Source organism: Opisthorchis viverrini (assembly GCF_000715545.1).
Source record: "Opisthorchis viverrini unplaced genomic scaffold opera_v5_66, whole genome shotgun sequence".
Taxonomy (NCBI): domain Eukaryota; kingdom Metazoa; phylum Platyhelminthes; class Trematoda; order Opisthorchiida; family Opisthorchiidae; genus Opisthorchis; species Opisthorchis viverrini.
Genome location: NW_008751723.1, coordinates 1,241,654 through 1,259,642, shown reverse-complemented (window position 1 = coordinate 1,259,642; position 17,989 = coordinate 1,241,654). Strand labels below are relative to the sequence as shown.

The 17,989-nt window shown below is 42.7% G+C and overlaps 1 protein-coding gene across 1 annotated transcript; it reads left to right on the top strand.

The window, feature by feature from the left end:
- Positions 1-257: 257 nt before the first annotated feature.
- On the top strand, positions 258-17,099 carry T265_04204 (hypothetical protein; the record flags this gene model as incomplete). Its single annotated transcript, XM_009168886.1, has 4 exons — positions 258-1,057; positions 6,217-6,503; positions 10,286-10,510; positions 16,402-17,099. 4 exons carry the CDS (start codon positions 367-369, stop codon positions 16,774-16,776), a joined length of 1,578 nt encoding a protein of 525 aa, XP_009167150.1.
- Positions 17,100-17,989: the final 890 nt, after the last annotated feature.

The following is a 17,989-nucleotide window of genomic DNA, read 5'->3' as shown; positions in this document are numbered from 1 at the left end:
ACACAACAGTAGCAACAGTCTTCCAGCAAACTAATGTAAACAGATCAGATGGCAGCACGAGACAATCGGACTGTACGTCTAGTTGTTCAGAGGGTGTGTGGGTGCTTGGTCTTATTCTCTGAGAGACTTACAAGCATGACCATACATACAAACACACACAGACAAAAGCAGCATCCGGATTGGTCTGGGTCAAGTGATTTTACACAACACAGTCGTTAGAATAAACAATCGTTTGATGCCATGTGAATTCAATCAGTCACGAATAGGTCAACGGACCTAATCTATTACAACACATTTTCAGCTGCCTAGTTATAAGCTCATCGACGGCATCCTACAAAGCATTTCCAAGCTTCCTAAGTGAACATCATGAAACCTGGTGTGGGATTTCTCCTCCTTGTTGTCGGTCTTGAAGTTGTTGCTGCAGAACTAGACAAAATAAGACTTGACAGTCATGGGAATTTCGTGGATCGACATGGAAGAGTGATGCTGTTTCATGGGTTCAACGCAGTAACCAAAAATCCACCATGGTACCCAGAGGAGATGACCAATACCACCAAGCTGAAACTGTGGCAGAGTTGGGGAATCAATGTGGTCCGTCTAGGAGTTATCTGGACCGGAGTGATGCCCACCAAAGGATATGTAGACAAAAATTACATGAAGAAAATTGGTGAAATTATCGATCTGTGTGCTCAATATGATATTTATGTACTCATGGACATGCATCAAGACGCACTGTCAAGTGAATTCGGCATGTATGATGGCATCCCACGATGGCTTGTGGATGAGGCCTGCAAGACCCCGTGGTGGCTCCAGTACCCTTGGCCCTATTGGTCACGCCCAACTGAACGCTACTGGTTCAAGAACTATCTCACTTATTCGTGTGTGAATTGCGCTCAGCAAATGTATGAAAATACTTCGGGCATCTGGACATACTGGGGTGATTATTGGGAAGAAGTGGCCAAGACGTTTGGTAATCGTTCGAATGTTATTGGCTATGAGCTGATTAATGAACCTGTGACGGGAAATTTTTACAAAGATCCACGAAGAGCACTACCTGGTAAGTGGACTTAGAACAGTATTTTTTACTTGTCTTTTTGAACATCCGTTGAATGTATTCCAGCAGCTACCAGGACAGAATGACGAACTGCTTTATAAGCAATTAAAGCTGAGATTTCCTTTGTTGGAAAGTACGCTAACAGGAAGAACAGTATAGTCCTTAGTGTGAAATTGACGTTGCACTGTTTTCTCATAGCGTCGAGTCACTAGTAGGTGAGGCCATTAGGGATAACTGCCATCGTATTTAAACGTTTATCTTCTATAGTGATAGAATATGGTCATCTGCTGCGTGAACATACCCCAGTCTAGAATGACTGATAGGGACCACCACTTCCACCAGGGAGGGGTTTTGGACACTAAAGTATGTTTTGTGAGGGCATCCAAAATTCTTTTAAAAAGCTCCTAATGAACCCAATCTACCCAGCGAATGTAACCTTTCGATCATTTATTTTTGCTCTCTAGTGTTATTTCTAGATCATACAGTTCGGGTCACTGGGGGGTCGGTCATGATTTAGGTGTCTGTTCTAAGAGGTTGAAGCACTTACCCTGTCATGAACGGCAGAATTTTGGATACGTTTTTTGGGTCCATTATTTGGCTGCACGAAGGAAGTCAAATGATTATTATTACGAATATTTTGACCTGGATTTCAAAAGATTTTACTGAATCAAAATTCAGCCCACATAAGGTATTTTGTAAGCTTCCAAAAGAGTAATTCGAATAAGCTGAAGAAAGCTGGGCACTAAGGGGGATGTAAAACCAGAGTTGAGCTATTTAATAGAAGAGGAATGCAGATAAACTGGCAGATTTTACTGAATCAAAATTCAGCCCACAGAAGGTAATTTGTAAGCTTCTAAAAGAGTAATTCGAATAAACTGAAGAAAGCTGGGCACTAAGGGGGTTGTAAAACCAGAGTTGAGCTGTTTAATAGAACAGGAATGCAGATAAACTGGTTCATTCCTGTTTATCGGCGACCAGTGATATACTTGATGAGTGAGAATACATAGGCAAGGAAGCTGAAATGGCTTTCTCTCCGGTGTCCTAGACTGTCTCAGTTCTGCTGTTTTTGAGCAAAATTCACTGATCTTCACTCCAAGTGAAATTGAGCGGCAGGAAACACTTAGTGGAGTCATGTAATCCAACGCCAATTATATCGGATACTCGAAATGGAGGTCTTCGTGACTGCGATTCATTCTAGTATCATGAAGTCAGTGCGTCCATGTGGTTGTTACTAGCCATTAGATTGCTGACGCTCGCTATCAACTGGTGTAACTGATGCACTGGGATAGCAAGTTAATCGCAGTAGCCCCTATGAATTCAGTCCTTGGTTAATCACGACAGCATTTTGTAAGCTACCTGATCGTCCTCCTCCTACTCCTGAAGATTAAAGGCCGAGTCTTTTTACCCCTTTCTACCTGACCAGGTCGGGCCTGCCTTTCATGTTAGTTCACTCGTGTGCCTAATTTTTTGCACTCCTGGTTTACTTAGATTGCTGGATTATTCGGGCATTCAACCATATACATAACGTTGACTAGATCGGGCTTGCCTTTCATGCTAGTTCACTCGTGTGCCAAATTTTCTGCACTCCTGGTCTGCTTAGATCGCTGATTATTCAAGCATTCAACCATACACATAACGCACCTTCGCCTTTAGGGCCCCCGTCTTTTTTCCGAGCTAGGTATTGTTGTAAGGTTTGCTCGTGCGGAAGAACCAGCGGATTCTGAAGTATCAGTATCTTATAGTACTCGTGCAACAGATTTATAGCCTAGTGATACAATTCATGACCACTCTTGCTTATACTGTTCATGTTAAGTTTGATGAATCGGTTGGAATGTCTGCTGAATTGGAGGGCTTGAATGCGATGAGTCGAGTCACTCAAACTGTCCATTCCATTTGAGCTGAAATGTTACTCGTTCCAATGGCGTTTGCTACAACTAGGGTTACAGCATAAACAGTTATGGGGTGTATTTTCAATTTTTGAGGAGTGGGAAGCATGTGGGATGTAAAAGCGATGGCAATATCGAGAATCCCGATGAAGCCTAAATTTCGTCGAGACGTGAAGAAACCATCATTTGTGAGGAGAGTTTCCGTTCCAGGTAGATGTTAAGCAGGTATTAGTAGCAGACAACCAGCCAATATCTGAGGGCTACCTACAAGTGAATGGCTCCACTTTGAATAGTTTAAGGGACGTGATAGGTTTTGTTTACGGAAACACAGGCATGTAATCAACAACGTTCAGCTATGTGACCTCTAGAATTTTGACTCCACAGGTCTATGATGTTATCCGCCGCTCTGTTTGAGCGCAGCTCACTCTGGAATTACCGTTATTCTGGTTAGATGAAGTGGGTTTACTGACCAGCATGTGAATTGTAAGCATGTATACCAAGTTCAAAGCATACGTCGTTAGTCCTAAAACTTACCTGTCTACTCCATGGCTAACCGACGACAGTCGTATTCTCTTCATTTCTAATGATGAATCGCTTACTATCCGGTTGATTAGTTCTTGGACTTGTGTCATTCATAGCATGCTTCCAGACCCTATTCCTCCAACCTTCCAACCTTTAATCTATTTACTGGCTGCCAGTGTGAACCAAGCTGTATTGCATACTGCTTCTATTCCTGTCCAAGGGCAAACTCCTGTTGGATTATCCGTAGTAGTTCAGCAGCGTATTGGTCACAAGTATCCTGTGGAGCCATTTCACAGATTCCTTTCGACAGCCAGCTGGGGTTGGTTCTTCCTATTAACATCAAACAGATTTCCTGTCTTGCCTGTTGCCTCAAAGATACATGGGTCCAGTTTGGCTTAGCGACACTAGTGCGCCGAGCTTATTGCCTGTTCTGACTCGTTCAGCTTGAGCTGACATTACATCATTTAACAGTTGGCTCATGATGTCTCCAAACCACTCCATCTCCAACACTATAGAAAACATGGTGAGGTTCGGAATGACCTCACATACAGACACTCGGACTACCCTAAGCTCCAAACTCGGGCATTGATCAGCTGGCGTCCTACCCAACCTCAGAGTTTGGTGGCCTAAACCTAATGTCCACTGAACGAAGTGTGGCAAGAAACGGTATGGCATACTTAGCGAACCAATTTATTTTGCGGGAGACTCACCTGCAACCCAGGCTAATCTCTCGTTCACAATGCTTGTAAAGCAGTGTGAGTATATCGCCCTGCATGAGGCATCATAATTTCTGGCAGCTGTAAACCAAACTGACCAGAAACTGTTTATGCCATGCCGCTACCTTAAAGCTAAATTACCCTAAAATAAAGATATATGGCTAACTCGATAGCAAGAAGGACGTGCATATGTTCAATGCATCGCCTGCGGCTATATTCTCCATGGCCACTTCGATTTCAGCATCCTTAAGGAAAGACAGCAGCGAAAAAGTTGCATATTATTCGAAAGGACTAAAGGGTTCCAACTAATGATGCTAAAAGTTTTTAAAAAGCCAAAAACACACAATCTTGCTAGAAAAAGCGAGACAAAAGTATGTGACGAAACCAAGAGACAGTTCAACAGAAGTACGGTCAAAGATCAAAACAAGTCGTGCACCGAGATATTCGTACATTGAGGGCTTACTCCGAGTGGGAAATTATGCAGATTGACGTCTCCCAGTGAACACGCACTGGTGCTTGTTATTTACGCCAAAATCCTTACAAAGCATCTCTTCCGTTCCCACCTATTGGTGGGGTTCTTGTTCACCAAAGCAACGGATAAATAAAGTCTTGCGCATGAGCATCGAAAATTTGTTTGAAGAGATATGTCACGAACTTCTGATGACCGGTTAACGGTCGATAACTCTTATCAAGCGCTCAGTAGCACAATATTAACATAATTTGTCATACTCCAAACAACTCTCGACGGGAGAAACGGATGCTAGTCATGTTGTCTATACAGTACCACCATATGTTTTCTTACTGTAAACCGCTAAGAGATTCTCTGAGCTATCACTTCTAGTGAATGATCATGGTGCATTGCCTTCTAAAGGATTTTATACTCCCCTCTCTTGGTCCAGTAAAAGGACAACAGACGTTTACCAATGAGACTTCATAAGGTTCACTTTTGCTTGTCCATTTTTTGCCCATAGTCTCCAAAATACTCGCTTTTCCTGTTTTCAGTTGTGCTATATTGAAAAATAATACGTAAGAAACTGCCATCGCGAACAGCATCACTGGATTCACCAGAGCGTGTATCTTATTCTCATAGTTTTTTAGGCCCGGTACAAATTATGAAAACATTCTTCTCGGATATCTGTCCGATCGCTGTGCTTGGAGTTTTTCCATCCAAATGCACCCACGCGCCTGGGAAATTGCACCATATTCTAGGCATTCGCATCTGTTGACTGTACGTTAGCGCATGCGTCGACCCGCTGGAGCCTCGATGCATCGGCTTTTCCCATCGGCTAAGCCAGCTGTTAGATATCTCAGAATAAGTTGTGTGCGCTCACAGATCAAGTGTACTTCTGGCATCTGCTCCAATAAACCTATTGTATGTGTTTTCATAGAGGAAACTACTCGCAAGGTTGCTGAAATCCCTTCGACAACCTGCAACCGATTTCGCCCTTCTTGGGGCTCATCAGGTAGGCGCAGTCCCAGAGTTTCCGTCAACCTTATATTCTACTTTGTTCTACTACTGTGTCCCTTCATAGTGTCCCTTCATAGTAGGCCATGTGGACATGTAAGTGAGTCATAGCATTGATCAATCAGTGGACCGGCCTCTACAAACTTCAAAATGGACTGGTCTATCAAAACACATTCTGTAGGTGAATAGACTAACCACGCACTGACAAACCAGTAATTTTAGTGGCACTCAACGTCCGTTTCCCAGGGCTTAGTCAGGACCATGTGGTGCGCAAGCCGTGCAGTCGACTGAGATAAAAAGTGCTGTGTGTATGTAAAACCAAGTTTCGTATAGAGTCATGAAGAAAAAGCGCCCAATTTCAGGCAGTTTAAAAAGCGCATGCTGCAGAATTAGTTGCGGAATCTTTGTGTGAGATTAGCGGGCCTCTGTTGTACTGTGAAACTCACTTGCGAAAAAGAAAGTAGGCCTTGCTGTGTCCTGGATCCTTGTAAATAAGAATTACGAGTACGCCCATACATTTTTGTTTGTTTCATGATTGTACAGAATCACTTTATTCCATCTGCAATTTCGCAGCATACATGGGGCGACGCTACCTTCTTCCTGTCTATGATTATCTGGTCAGTCGAATAAGAAAATTCGATACGGAAACACTAATATTCTACGAACCTCTCACCTACGCGATCTTCTTCCCGCCAACGATATTCGGATCTGGAACCGGATTTAGCCGCGTGCCTGGTTCTTTGACTGATCCAGAAGCCGCCAGAAAAAGCGTCTTGTCTTACCACTACTACTGTTGGCTATTTCAGTTGGCCAATCTTTCAAGAAATATGACGTTCATAGAGAGAGCCATTTGTGATATGGTGAGTCAAATTGTTATGTGAAATGGGTGATATGCTGCTTTTTGAAATTACTGCTTATTTGGTACAATCGCACACATCACTCGTCCTGTAATTCACAGCGTTGATGGGCCTGTTAACCTGCTCGGAGTTTGGTGTGCCTTTTGACGACACATGACGTTGGTAATTCATCCAGTCTTTACTTCATCAACGGGCGAGTAAAACAGAAATAATAAATATGAGTATCGTCTCTGCCGTTTAGACGACAGACATGCTGAGAAATAGGGCTATTATACTGTAACTCGTAAATGTTCTGTAACACAAAATTCGCGGATTGGACCCGAAGTATGGCTGTAGAAAGCAGGCAATCTGCACACCAGTGGCAAGTGACAGCCTAAAAACGTATCCCTACTCGTTGACTGACAATGTTACAAGTACACCTCTTGGTCATCACAGAACCAAGACTATCCCATAGATATGCAGCAAAGATTCCTGTATCTGTATTGGTGGATCCCCGCAAGTTGACCCTGCCGATATGCGAAATTTGGTGCCCTTTTACTTAGTCTAATTGTTGTTAAACAAAACCTAACTAGAGTGTTACTTGCTGGTACATTGTCATTCCTTGTCGGTATATGCACCTGCTTTCGTTGTGGCCTACAAACAACCTCTCTGAAATGACCCATTTTAACCTGTGAAGCTGCTCTCTACAGTCTCTTAATTATGTGATGTACTCATTAATTGCTTTTTGATTGGAATTTACTGAGAGGAATCCTTATAAGTTTCTTCATTTGTTTTGTCTAACCCCTTGCAACTTCCTGTTTGCACTTGATGGCTTCATCTGAAGCATACGGAACTGCTTCGCCGGGAGCAAATTTTTCGAGGCACAGCAAAATAACTAACGTTGAAAAACATCGTGTCCTTGAAAATGATACCGCTAATTGATGCAAGGAAGCAATGAGCATCTGACTGTGATATCTAACCTCTCCCGTACGCTGCCACTTCGAAGGAACTGACACCGTCATTCTTCTTGATAAAGCAGGATTCCGTTTTCATGTAATTCGCGAAAATTTGGGCCGTATTTTTATTGCCGTAGTGCTTTTACATCAGAGATGTGGATGTAAGACTTCTGCAGAGGTTCAAAGTTTACACTGTCTGAATTAAGCGAACCGTTGTAACGTCCCGTATGGCACTTAGTAACAGGAAATTTTGAGGTTATTACGCCAAATTTATATTACCCATTGGTGCCACAAAACGCTGAAAAACATGCTGCACTTTATAACAGGGCAGCTGCAACTCCGATATCTTGAAAGCCATTCCTTCATCGTGACATGATGCTTTTAAACAGCAGGTTTAGTCGGGAAGATAAACTTAGGTGACCACAGAAGAGCATCATATTGTTCGGAACCAATATGTTCAGCTCCAAATATTGTGGAGAAGTGTTGGAAAGAGTTGAGACACGGCACACTGTTTTGTCTGTCGGTCATCAAACAAATACCAAAGAACAAGCTGGGTCTTGCCGACGTTATTCTAGATTGGAATACGACAAGTCAAGCTATGTCACTGGATGTCTTGATGAATGGTTTGACAAATTCACCATCCCGGCTAGTAAACGTAGGTGAATGCTGACCACTTTTGGTACGGTTTTACTCCTCTAATTGGGTGCTAATTATTGTAAACATTACCGAAACCTACCGAGACCCTTAATCTCCATTAAACACCGATCAGAAAGCCCTTGATGGAGGTCAGACAGTGCCTTCCAAAATACGGTGCGATGCCGTTGTACGTTCACGCACTCGCTTGCTGTGTTCCTTGTCGATGAGTCCTTTTTCCAGCACTAAGCACTAGAGCGGGGACAGCAGTCAGATATAATAATGCGTCAGAGTGTAGATGAATGCTGTTTGTGTCATTCGGAATTTTCCCATTCACTTCCAATAGATCCCCGTCCTTAAACCAGGCTTCATATGTGATAGGATCATCTGGCGAATATAGAAATCTGGAATGGTACTTGCCCACTTATCTATCAATGATAAGGCATCTGGTAATGATGTACGGCCAGATTATTCTTCCGTCGAAAATAATGATGCTCTAAATGGAACGTGCTACTCACGTTTTGAAAAAACACTACCGGTTTCGTCGTCCTTGTGACTAATCAGCTGGGCGTGGTTCCCCAGATTTCATCCACTCTATGTTCTGCTTGAACATGAAATCCCGTGTATTGATGGGATACACTAGCTCAGCAAACTTATGAGTAATGTGTTATGACGAGCAAACGTATTGCGGCAACCCGAATAGCATGCCAATTACAATATGAGGCAGTCATTGTGCGGCAAATTCTGTTGAATACTAGCCTAGCTGATAGACTCAAGTAGTCTCCTGTTAACTCCAAAGTAATTTGAAAATGAGTATGTATTGGTAGCGCTGAACGTAGTTTGCGTTGCAATCTGTTCCTGTTGTTGCTGTTGTGAGGCTTGTTCATCTGACATCATACGAAGCGATATGAGGAGGAAATCAGTGAGCAGAGCACACAACCCAACAACAGCATGTACGTGCGGTTTGTCAGTTGGTCACGAAGAATGAGAGTCCAAACCAGTCCAGTCAGCTGACTGAATACGCACCCTTAACACGATGATGGTTCATGAGAATTCAGGGGATTCACCTCCTGGCAAGGTTAAGGATATACATTTCCGATGAGCTCTGATAGGAGCAAAACTTGAGTTCAGTGCTGCTGATCTTTGAACGGATTCACCAGAACAATTTGTCCCGCTTGCAAAGCGTAGCTACCTGCCCCCCCCCTTCCCAAACCATCGATGAACGAAACTGCGGCAGCTACAACCACAGTACGACGAGTACGTGGTTATTACAGCTGACAATGATGATGATGATAGCGGGAAGACAGTACAAACGGGATTGATGTGAATATAAAATCGATGAATCCCGTAACCACCCACCATTAGTTTTCGTGATGCGTAACGAAATAAAAGTCTGGTTAGGACCTGATATTAACTGAATAGGCAAACGGTGTATTCTGTAGCGTGTGATTGTCTCTGTGTGTGTGTGTGCTCATTCTATCTGCTAGTCACTCTCCTTGACCATAACACTACTTCTGTTGGAGCGTACTTGCCCTTGGCTAAATGCACCCACTTCGTAATCGGTCATGCTCTTCTTCATCCCGTAAATGTCAGGCAGTATAGTGGTTACAACATATTCCAAAGCAGCAAAGGGACCAACAGCATTTCAAAACGCTCAGACTCATTCGCCCATTTATCTAAGCTGTCAGATTATCTGGACAAACGCATGATCACGAAACCATCGTCATTAGAAATTTCATTTCAAACTTGCCCGTTAGAAAATTGCTAATATTATTCTCACTCAATACTGTAGTATAGTCTCCGTGGTGTCTGTAGGCGCATACCATTCGATTTCATTTTCATTTACCATATCACGGTATTTTCTAGTTGAATACTGATAATACTGGATTGATCAGTTTACCAAATTGCCCTCCTTCAGTACTATCTTAACAATTCATGCTACATATGGCCTCTGGTTACTGTCTCAGCATATTCATGTCCTCAGATAGTTGTCTACGGATCATAGTTCGACATAATTCCGTCTCAACTAATAGTGTTGAAAGTCCAGATGAGTCTGATGAACAAAACACGATGTTTACCCTTAAGTTTGGATAGCTAGTACCCGTAAATGTGTCCAAATTTTTGGACGAAATTCTATCACCCTGAACAAGTAAAAGTTTGTTACGATGTATTCAATTTATTCAAGCGTTTTACTAACTACTTCACTCCTGTTAACAGTATCTTATTCCAGCCTCCTTTGAGAATAGCGCCAGAGCCGTCAAACAGACTGGAGGTGGGCGATTTCTGACGGAATTCGGTTTCTGTGCGCCTGATGGTAACCCGAAATCGATCAATACTGTCGAGTGCAGTAACGTGTTGAACCAAGCCGACAAACATTTCCAGTCGTGGGCATACTGGGATGGAAATTTCTTTGATGCATCGGGAAATCCGATCCAAACACATGTGGGTTGCATTTTTACCAATGTGAACTTAGCTTGTTGCGCCTGCCTAACCGTAGTCTTGGTCCGTGGTTTTTAACACCATGATGGCGTACGGTAAAGACAACCTGGATTGTGGTCGGGTTTTTCCCTAGGCTTGAAAATTTTCCGCAAGTTCGCGTACAACTACACAACCACCAAGGCACAGTCCCACTGCGCTTCACACGAGCTCGAGCGTGAGCTCGAGTTAGCCCGGTGGTTAAGGCGTGGTCTTAATGACCAGGAGACTCCTGTTCTTCCTTCGAGTTTGGCTAGGTGCCCAAATGGTGATACAACTGAAATATTATTGTTATTATTATTATTAGTAGTAGTAGTAGTAGTATTGCACACTGATGGTGTCACCTCGATTGATGAGGATATATCCGCGGTACAAGTTTCGAGCTCAGCGAACAAATTGAAGACCAGCGAACCATCTGTTTCGGAAATCCCGATATTGTGAAACGCGTACACGTGTTTTGGGTAGCTTTCTTAGGTATACGCTCAGTTTTCCTATTGATAAAGATTTTCGTGGTTCAAGTGCACTATTTTTTGAAGAAAATCATACTTACAGTCACATTGCTTTATTTTAAGACGTCTGTTACTAAACTGGCACTTAGCCAGCTACCAATTCTAATGGCCAATGTTTTTTTGGAAACTTTGACAAACATATGATCGAATAAATAGGGGTAAGAAGGCATCCGACCCCTAGATCAACCCAAGTTTCGATTTGCGATGTCTGCCGTCAGGCATTAACCATCGACAATTAATGTCAGCCGATTTCACAAAGACACACGAAGCCACCCTGCGATACTGTGTAAAAATACCTCGCCCACTCACCGCACTGTGGTCGGTTGTTTGTTGCTGGATGACACTGTTTATACATCCAAATCACAGGTAGCGTGGGTTTACATCTGTTTGAGGACTCGTGAGATATGCATAGCTTATGACTTCTAGCTTAGTTGAAATTGATGAAAGGCGCTTTTCAACTTGTAGATAGAAATCCTATTTTGAGACGCTGACGAGTGAAACGTATACATTCTCGCTATTCATACAGCTGAGAATAGGGACTCGTAAAACTAACTAGAAAATTAACGCATTCTATGGCATGAGTTTCTCGTCGGTAAGACAGGGGTGAAAAATCTTCCTTGACATAGTGCTGATCATTCGTACATATGACTGACGAACTGGGAAGGCACAGTGCAAGGTCACGTATTCTTCAAAGGTGGCATACTGAGAATCAATCAGTCAAAGTGACCCAGATTTCACGCAGCAGTCACTAGCAGTCATATGCAGAAAGCATCCTTTCAAACCTTTGATTAATAAAGTTCCACGATAGAAAATACAGTTTTATACTCTTTGGAGAACTCAATGGCCCTGCTACTATCGTGCCAACTTATGGCATGCTGACTGAAAAAGGCATTTCGTCATTAGAAAAACTGTAATTCAGTTATCATTAAGGCTCTCTGGAGCTACATAAGCCTGTGAGGGATTAAATTAACTGGTCTCAGGATTCGAGTTAATACCTTATGAAGAACTCAGAACTCAGTCGAACTTTCACATAAGGTTCTGTTGCGTTCTCAACACTGTTTATGAATCATGGAGTTGACAAAATAATAACTTATCGTTTGGCTGTAACACCCGTTTTTCGCATAGCTACCATGCAACCCGAAGAAAGCACGTGGACTAAGATATTGTGGGTTGCCTAAGTCTGGACAGGAGCAGTCTAGGGAAATGCATTGGTTGAGTCCGAATCACGCACCTTCCTGTCAGGAAATTCGTACCTCGATCACTGAATTGTCTTGAGCTCATTCACTGAGTTATTGAGTCGCCGACTGGTTTGTGAACATGAAATATCTTTGTGATCAACTATACTGGACTCCAAAACCTTGCCATTATACGGTATCTCAGAATGTCCCCCTTTGTGTTGTTATAAACTGAAGCATCTCAGTAACCCAGCAAGAGCGACAAGAGCTGACCATTCATACCTTGATGTAACCTATCCCTATTTGTTCATTTTCAATAGAGCACAGAACCACACATTATCCAGTATCATGGGAAATGTCAGCTTTCACATATGACATGAATCAAAGCTGAAAATTTGAATGGTATGCGATATTTCGTACCCCTGAACGAAATCCCAGTACCGTTTGAGAGTGTTTGTACTTTGCACTCCCTTGATACTATCAGGTCTAATGACCTAAGTTTTAAACGACATGGCTGTCAGGAAGCAGAAAAACAATCTCATATATTATGTAGATCAAGTAGAATAATGGCCCAAGTGTACTATGAATGAACTGAAAACGGTGGTGCATTCATACATTGATTTTTACAAAACATCGTTCATAACTTTTGTGTTTACCCGTATTGTGTACCAACTTCTGGTTGTCTGTGTTCAAATAATAACTAAGATAAGATTTTATTCATCGATCTGTCTGTCCTTTTTGTGGGACCGTATGCTAATATTCTCCTCCACCAGTATTCACATAACTCTAAGCAGTGAAAGTATTCGACGCAGCAGATCAAACAGATTGAATTGGCTGAATGATAAACTTACCACCCAAGACTGATGATCGTTTAAAAATCGGTGAGATCCGTTAACCTTTTTGAATCGAGCAGTATCCAGTTCATGCAACGGATTTCACACGGAACTGCTTGTATATCCAGCAAATATTTGTCTTGATTTAGTACAATCTTTTATCAGCTAAGTATGATACGCTTTCTCAATACTTTTTGGTTTGGGTTTCCAATACATCCTGCTTTTGACCCAGTATTCCCGAAAGATTTTTGGGAGAGGAAAATGTTGGTAGCTCAGGTAGCGTAGATGGTCGTTGGCTTGTTCGCTGAGCTGGGCAATCAAATTGCTTAGCTCAGCGAACAAGCCAACGACCAGATTTTTGAGACATTACTCCAGAATGCTTATATACCTGTTGTAAAAATGACGTGTTTTAGCAGCTGTTTGTCCCTTAAGTGTGTCATTTGAAATGCTCTTGGAATGTAGTGAAAGGATAAGCTGGATGAACCACTGGCATGCCGTACCGTTACAGCGAGCCTTCTGCCACAGAGAAAATATTTTTCCCCTGGCAAATGCAATTCAAACTGTATCAGGAGACTCCCACTTCAGTGATTTCAGACAGTGGATTCACTAGAATTGGAGCGTCTAACTTACTAATATAGTATTATCACAGTGGTGACATGTCAACTTCTCGAGGAACGGTCTAATTCTGGAAACACCGAATCCAACTGGAAGCAACGTATTGGCGCGCTAAGAAAATGGTTCCCCGCACTTGACAGCCATCTACTGCGTTGCGGGTCAGGATTCAGCTACAGCAGTTACCCATGCAACAATTTCGTTCCAAGGGACTATGGCTGAATCATTCAACCCTTCGCAGTTTCAGTGTTTGAATGATGTTACTTGGACATGCATGACTCAGGCTCAGAAATCACCATAGAGCAACTGACAGGACCAGCTAGTTGTTCCTACGCCTCAATCAGACCGAAGTGAAGTTTGCGCAGTTTCGAAGCTTCACCAATAACTAGGTTATGTTTATGGTTCAGCCATATGCGTCCGAAGCATGCAAACCACATATCTTTGAAGAGAAGAATGATATTTGGCTGGGATAGTAATACCTATGAATCGAATGGACACATTAAGAGCCGGCTAACTCAGCCGTCCAACGTACAGGACTAGCCGTGTTCTCACACAAGCTGTGTCCTTGTTTGAAATACATCACCCGTGTGAGAGCGATTGGCGTTAAAACCCTCCACGACAATAAGGTGAGGTATGGTAGAAGGTACTCAAGTCTCGAAATTAGTGGATAGTCTTTGAATCGTAAGTTGTCAGGCGACAGTAAATCATGGCATTTGGAATTTTTCGAGGGGTAATGAGTTTAACTACCCTACGCATGAGGATGCAAGGGATAAGCGTCCGATTGAATTGAGGTTTATTTGTTGTACCTTTGGTCTCCAGTGTTTGACTTGCTGCTTTTTTGTTAGAACAGGAAGAAGGTAAACATAGTGATCAGTTGATTGGAAGGCACGTTTGGGTTTCAAAAGGTGTCAGTGTCGTTATTCTGAGTGGACCAGTCTCTGTGTGAGGAACGGTATATTTGGAGTCACGCACATATTCAGCCCTATTTTTATGACTACGAAATATTGTGCGCTTGGCGGTTAAACTGCATCTGAGCTCATCCAACTGTTAGACGAACCTCCACTGCTTACCTTCATGATTTGCCATCCGCCGTCGTAACCTTGTAGTTCCTGTATGCAGTGCACAAGCATATTCGTGGTTTTGTCCGTACTCTTATTTGTTCTTGACAGCAACACTTGCGTGCACATGATGCGCCAACAAACGTCCGATTACTGGATAGTGAAAGCTAAACGAGGTGCACCCAACACATCTTCAACAGCAGCTGTTTGTTCAACCTCTTCAAACATGGCGCTCGATGAGCGAGAATGCTTTGAAGGACCAGCTGGACAAATGGCATTATCCTTATTAATAGTGGTGTGAGGAGATTAGATAATTTTCAATGGCGATCTTGTCCTGTCAGTGAAACCGGTCTCCACTTAAAAGCCAAGGAGCACCGCATCAAAAGTGCACATCTTACGAAACTCACAGAAATGCAAAGCCGCAACGTTCCAGCCATTAGCTGAACGCTTAACCGTATGCCCACGAGCGTCTGATTAGCAAAGTGATTAGCCCTCTCTCTCTCTCTCTCTGAGACAAGACATTGCGCTAGTCCTCTTTCAACCACAGAAAGCAAATCGCGTGGTCACTTATAGACGTTTTCTCAGAAGGAAGATCGACTCATCTTGTGAAACTGGTCTTCCTCTGAGCTACTTATAGGCTGGTGATGGTGGTGTTGTGAAAAGATTTGGTAATTCTCAATAAGGATTTTGTGTTGGGCAGATCACACTACTGACAAACCGCTCGTGATCAAACGGTCAAGTGCTCACCCACTGGCCTGATGGTCGTGGATTCGAAACACTATGAATTTTGTCAGATGCACACGGTTCATGAATCTCAGAGAGGATGACACAGTGCATATCGGCCGTTCCCCATAGATTGGCTTCAGTGACAGGACATGACCTCCATTGAAAAATGACTAGTCTTTGTATAACATTGTCCATCACAAACAACGACGTCCAACTTCATAATGATCCATTAGAGAATGGGGGTAGACGTTGGGATACTAGCGCGGCTAAGTGTGATTCTAGTGTCTTTTATGTTCCTACACGTTCGGAATTTTTTGTTTTGTAAGTGTATGGTAAGAGTATAAGCATATACATATATATATATATATGTAAGTGGTGTAGCCGGTTCCAATGCAGGGGTATTTTTTGTATAGATTCAATAATTGTAACGATTCTCAGGTTACCGGACCTATCGCCGAATCTGGGACCTGAGAGTCTGTCAACTGTTCCTGGATGAAACCCAATGAGGGACTATTGAGTAACGTGTTGACTTATTATTTGGTTTGCTGAGCTGGTTTTCAGCTTGCATCGGTGTTTTCATGGTTTCCTTATTAATGGCATCGAACTTTAGCAAGAGAAAAATGTGTATAGGCTTCACCGAACTACAACACACCGGGCACTCAATACTTCGCTGTAGTCTGACAAGATGCTAATGGATTGATACCTCACGGTTCCCTCACTCTACATTGATTCACAAGACACTTTATGTTGTCTTTATTTTGTTTGGAAGGTCTTCCGTTTTGAGTGATGCTCCGAGTAAAATCTGGTTGGTGTGATCTACGTTTTGTTGGATTTCATGGTTTATTTTAGATGTATTCACTAGAGCAATACACATTCCCGTCAGAATAGTTTTCCGCATAATCAAATTTCAATGAGAATCGTCTGTTATTTTTTCCGCCCTAACAGTTGAATGCTTTCAGCAGAGTGTATCCGTTGCGCACTTTGGGCGCCCCGATCCGCTACAGTTTTGACCCATCAACGGCAGACTTTTCATATTCCTTCCACTTGTCCTCAATAGAAACCAAGCAGGATCTTCTGGTTGCCGATATTTTTGTTCCGGTTCACATTCATTACCCGAAAACTCTGGTTCCTCAGGTCTTACCCACTTGGTTGAATGTCACATTAGATGGCAACCATCTCAAAGTGGTTGCGCCAGCCGGAACCAAGCAAACCTCCTCCAAGGTCAGCGTCTCCATCTCCAAATCCGGATGTCCTACCGGCCAAGCGATGTTTAACGTTCGTTCCGGCGTTCTAGGTCGCTGCGTCAAAACTACTGATTGATCATCCGCCCAAAGAACAGAAAAATCTACCTACTGCCAACTTATTTGGATACCGTACAAAATCCATCGATGACTCTCAGTGTTTTGTCATACGCACCGCTAATTTAAATTACTTGTAGCAACAGTGTGATAATTTTAACTTGTGCGACGAATCGTTTTTTACTGGTATTGTTGTTATTTTACAATGGTATTCAAGGGATGATCACACCCGATTGCCCCATTGAAGCTCCGAGAACATCATCAATAGTGAGCTAACATGCACCGCATATCACTCACCCATGCATTGATATCAACTAACTCACAAAAATATCTGCTTTGAGGCCGTGAACCGACATCAACTTCATAAAGTTCCAGGGGTTTTCTCTACATACAGCTACTTATCAGCACAATATGGTTGGTTGGGGATACAAATCACAAGGTAATTTCTGTGATTCAAGTGAATTGTGACAAACGATGAAATTGCTTATGTGAAGTAGCTGGTTATGACAATTTACCGCGTGAATATATTCACTAAGGTTACAGAATCGTGTTGCTGACATTTCACTGAACATTGTGAAACCCTCCATTTGGGCACATCTGGTTATACAAGGTAATACCAGGAAGAAACCCAACGATCAATCTCTTGGTCAGAATATTCTTCCCGTCACCATATTCGTAAATCTTGTATTATGTTTCCTAGATAACTGAAATGGTTGGGAATAATACTCACAAGGTCGCTGAAAACTCTTCGACAGCCCATGACCGGTTTCGCCCTTCTTGGGGCGTCAACCTTATGTTATGCTTGGTTGGAGGAAAGTTTTATTCACCATTTATTTGTTTGAACTGAGCAGTCCACTTGGAAGGATCATGCATACACACCAGATAAACTTTCCGCGCTTTTGTCAAATTTTTTTACCAGTGTCCGCAAAGTGCCGCTGTATGACAACCTCCAATACTGTGACCAATTCTGAGGTATCCAGTCGAACACTTGTTTCGGAACTTGTAGGCTGAGCTTTCTTCGCTCTGACAGAATTGGAAGATTCATCTAAAATCCACAGCTCATAATTTTCTTAACCATACATGGAGGGTGGGCCTTGAATTTCCTTCAGGATTGATTTGAACATTTTACAACAACCTCGCCAGCTCATTAAGACGATCCTTTTCGATTAGTTGTCAGTGCTCGCTATGGATTGGGCTAACTGAATGTGTACAAGTCTAGCGCAAAAACAGCACTC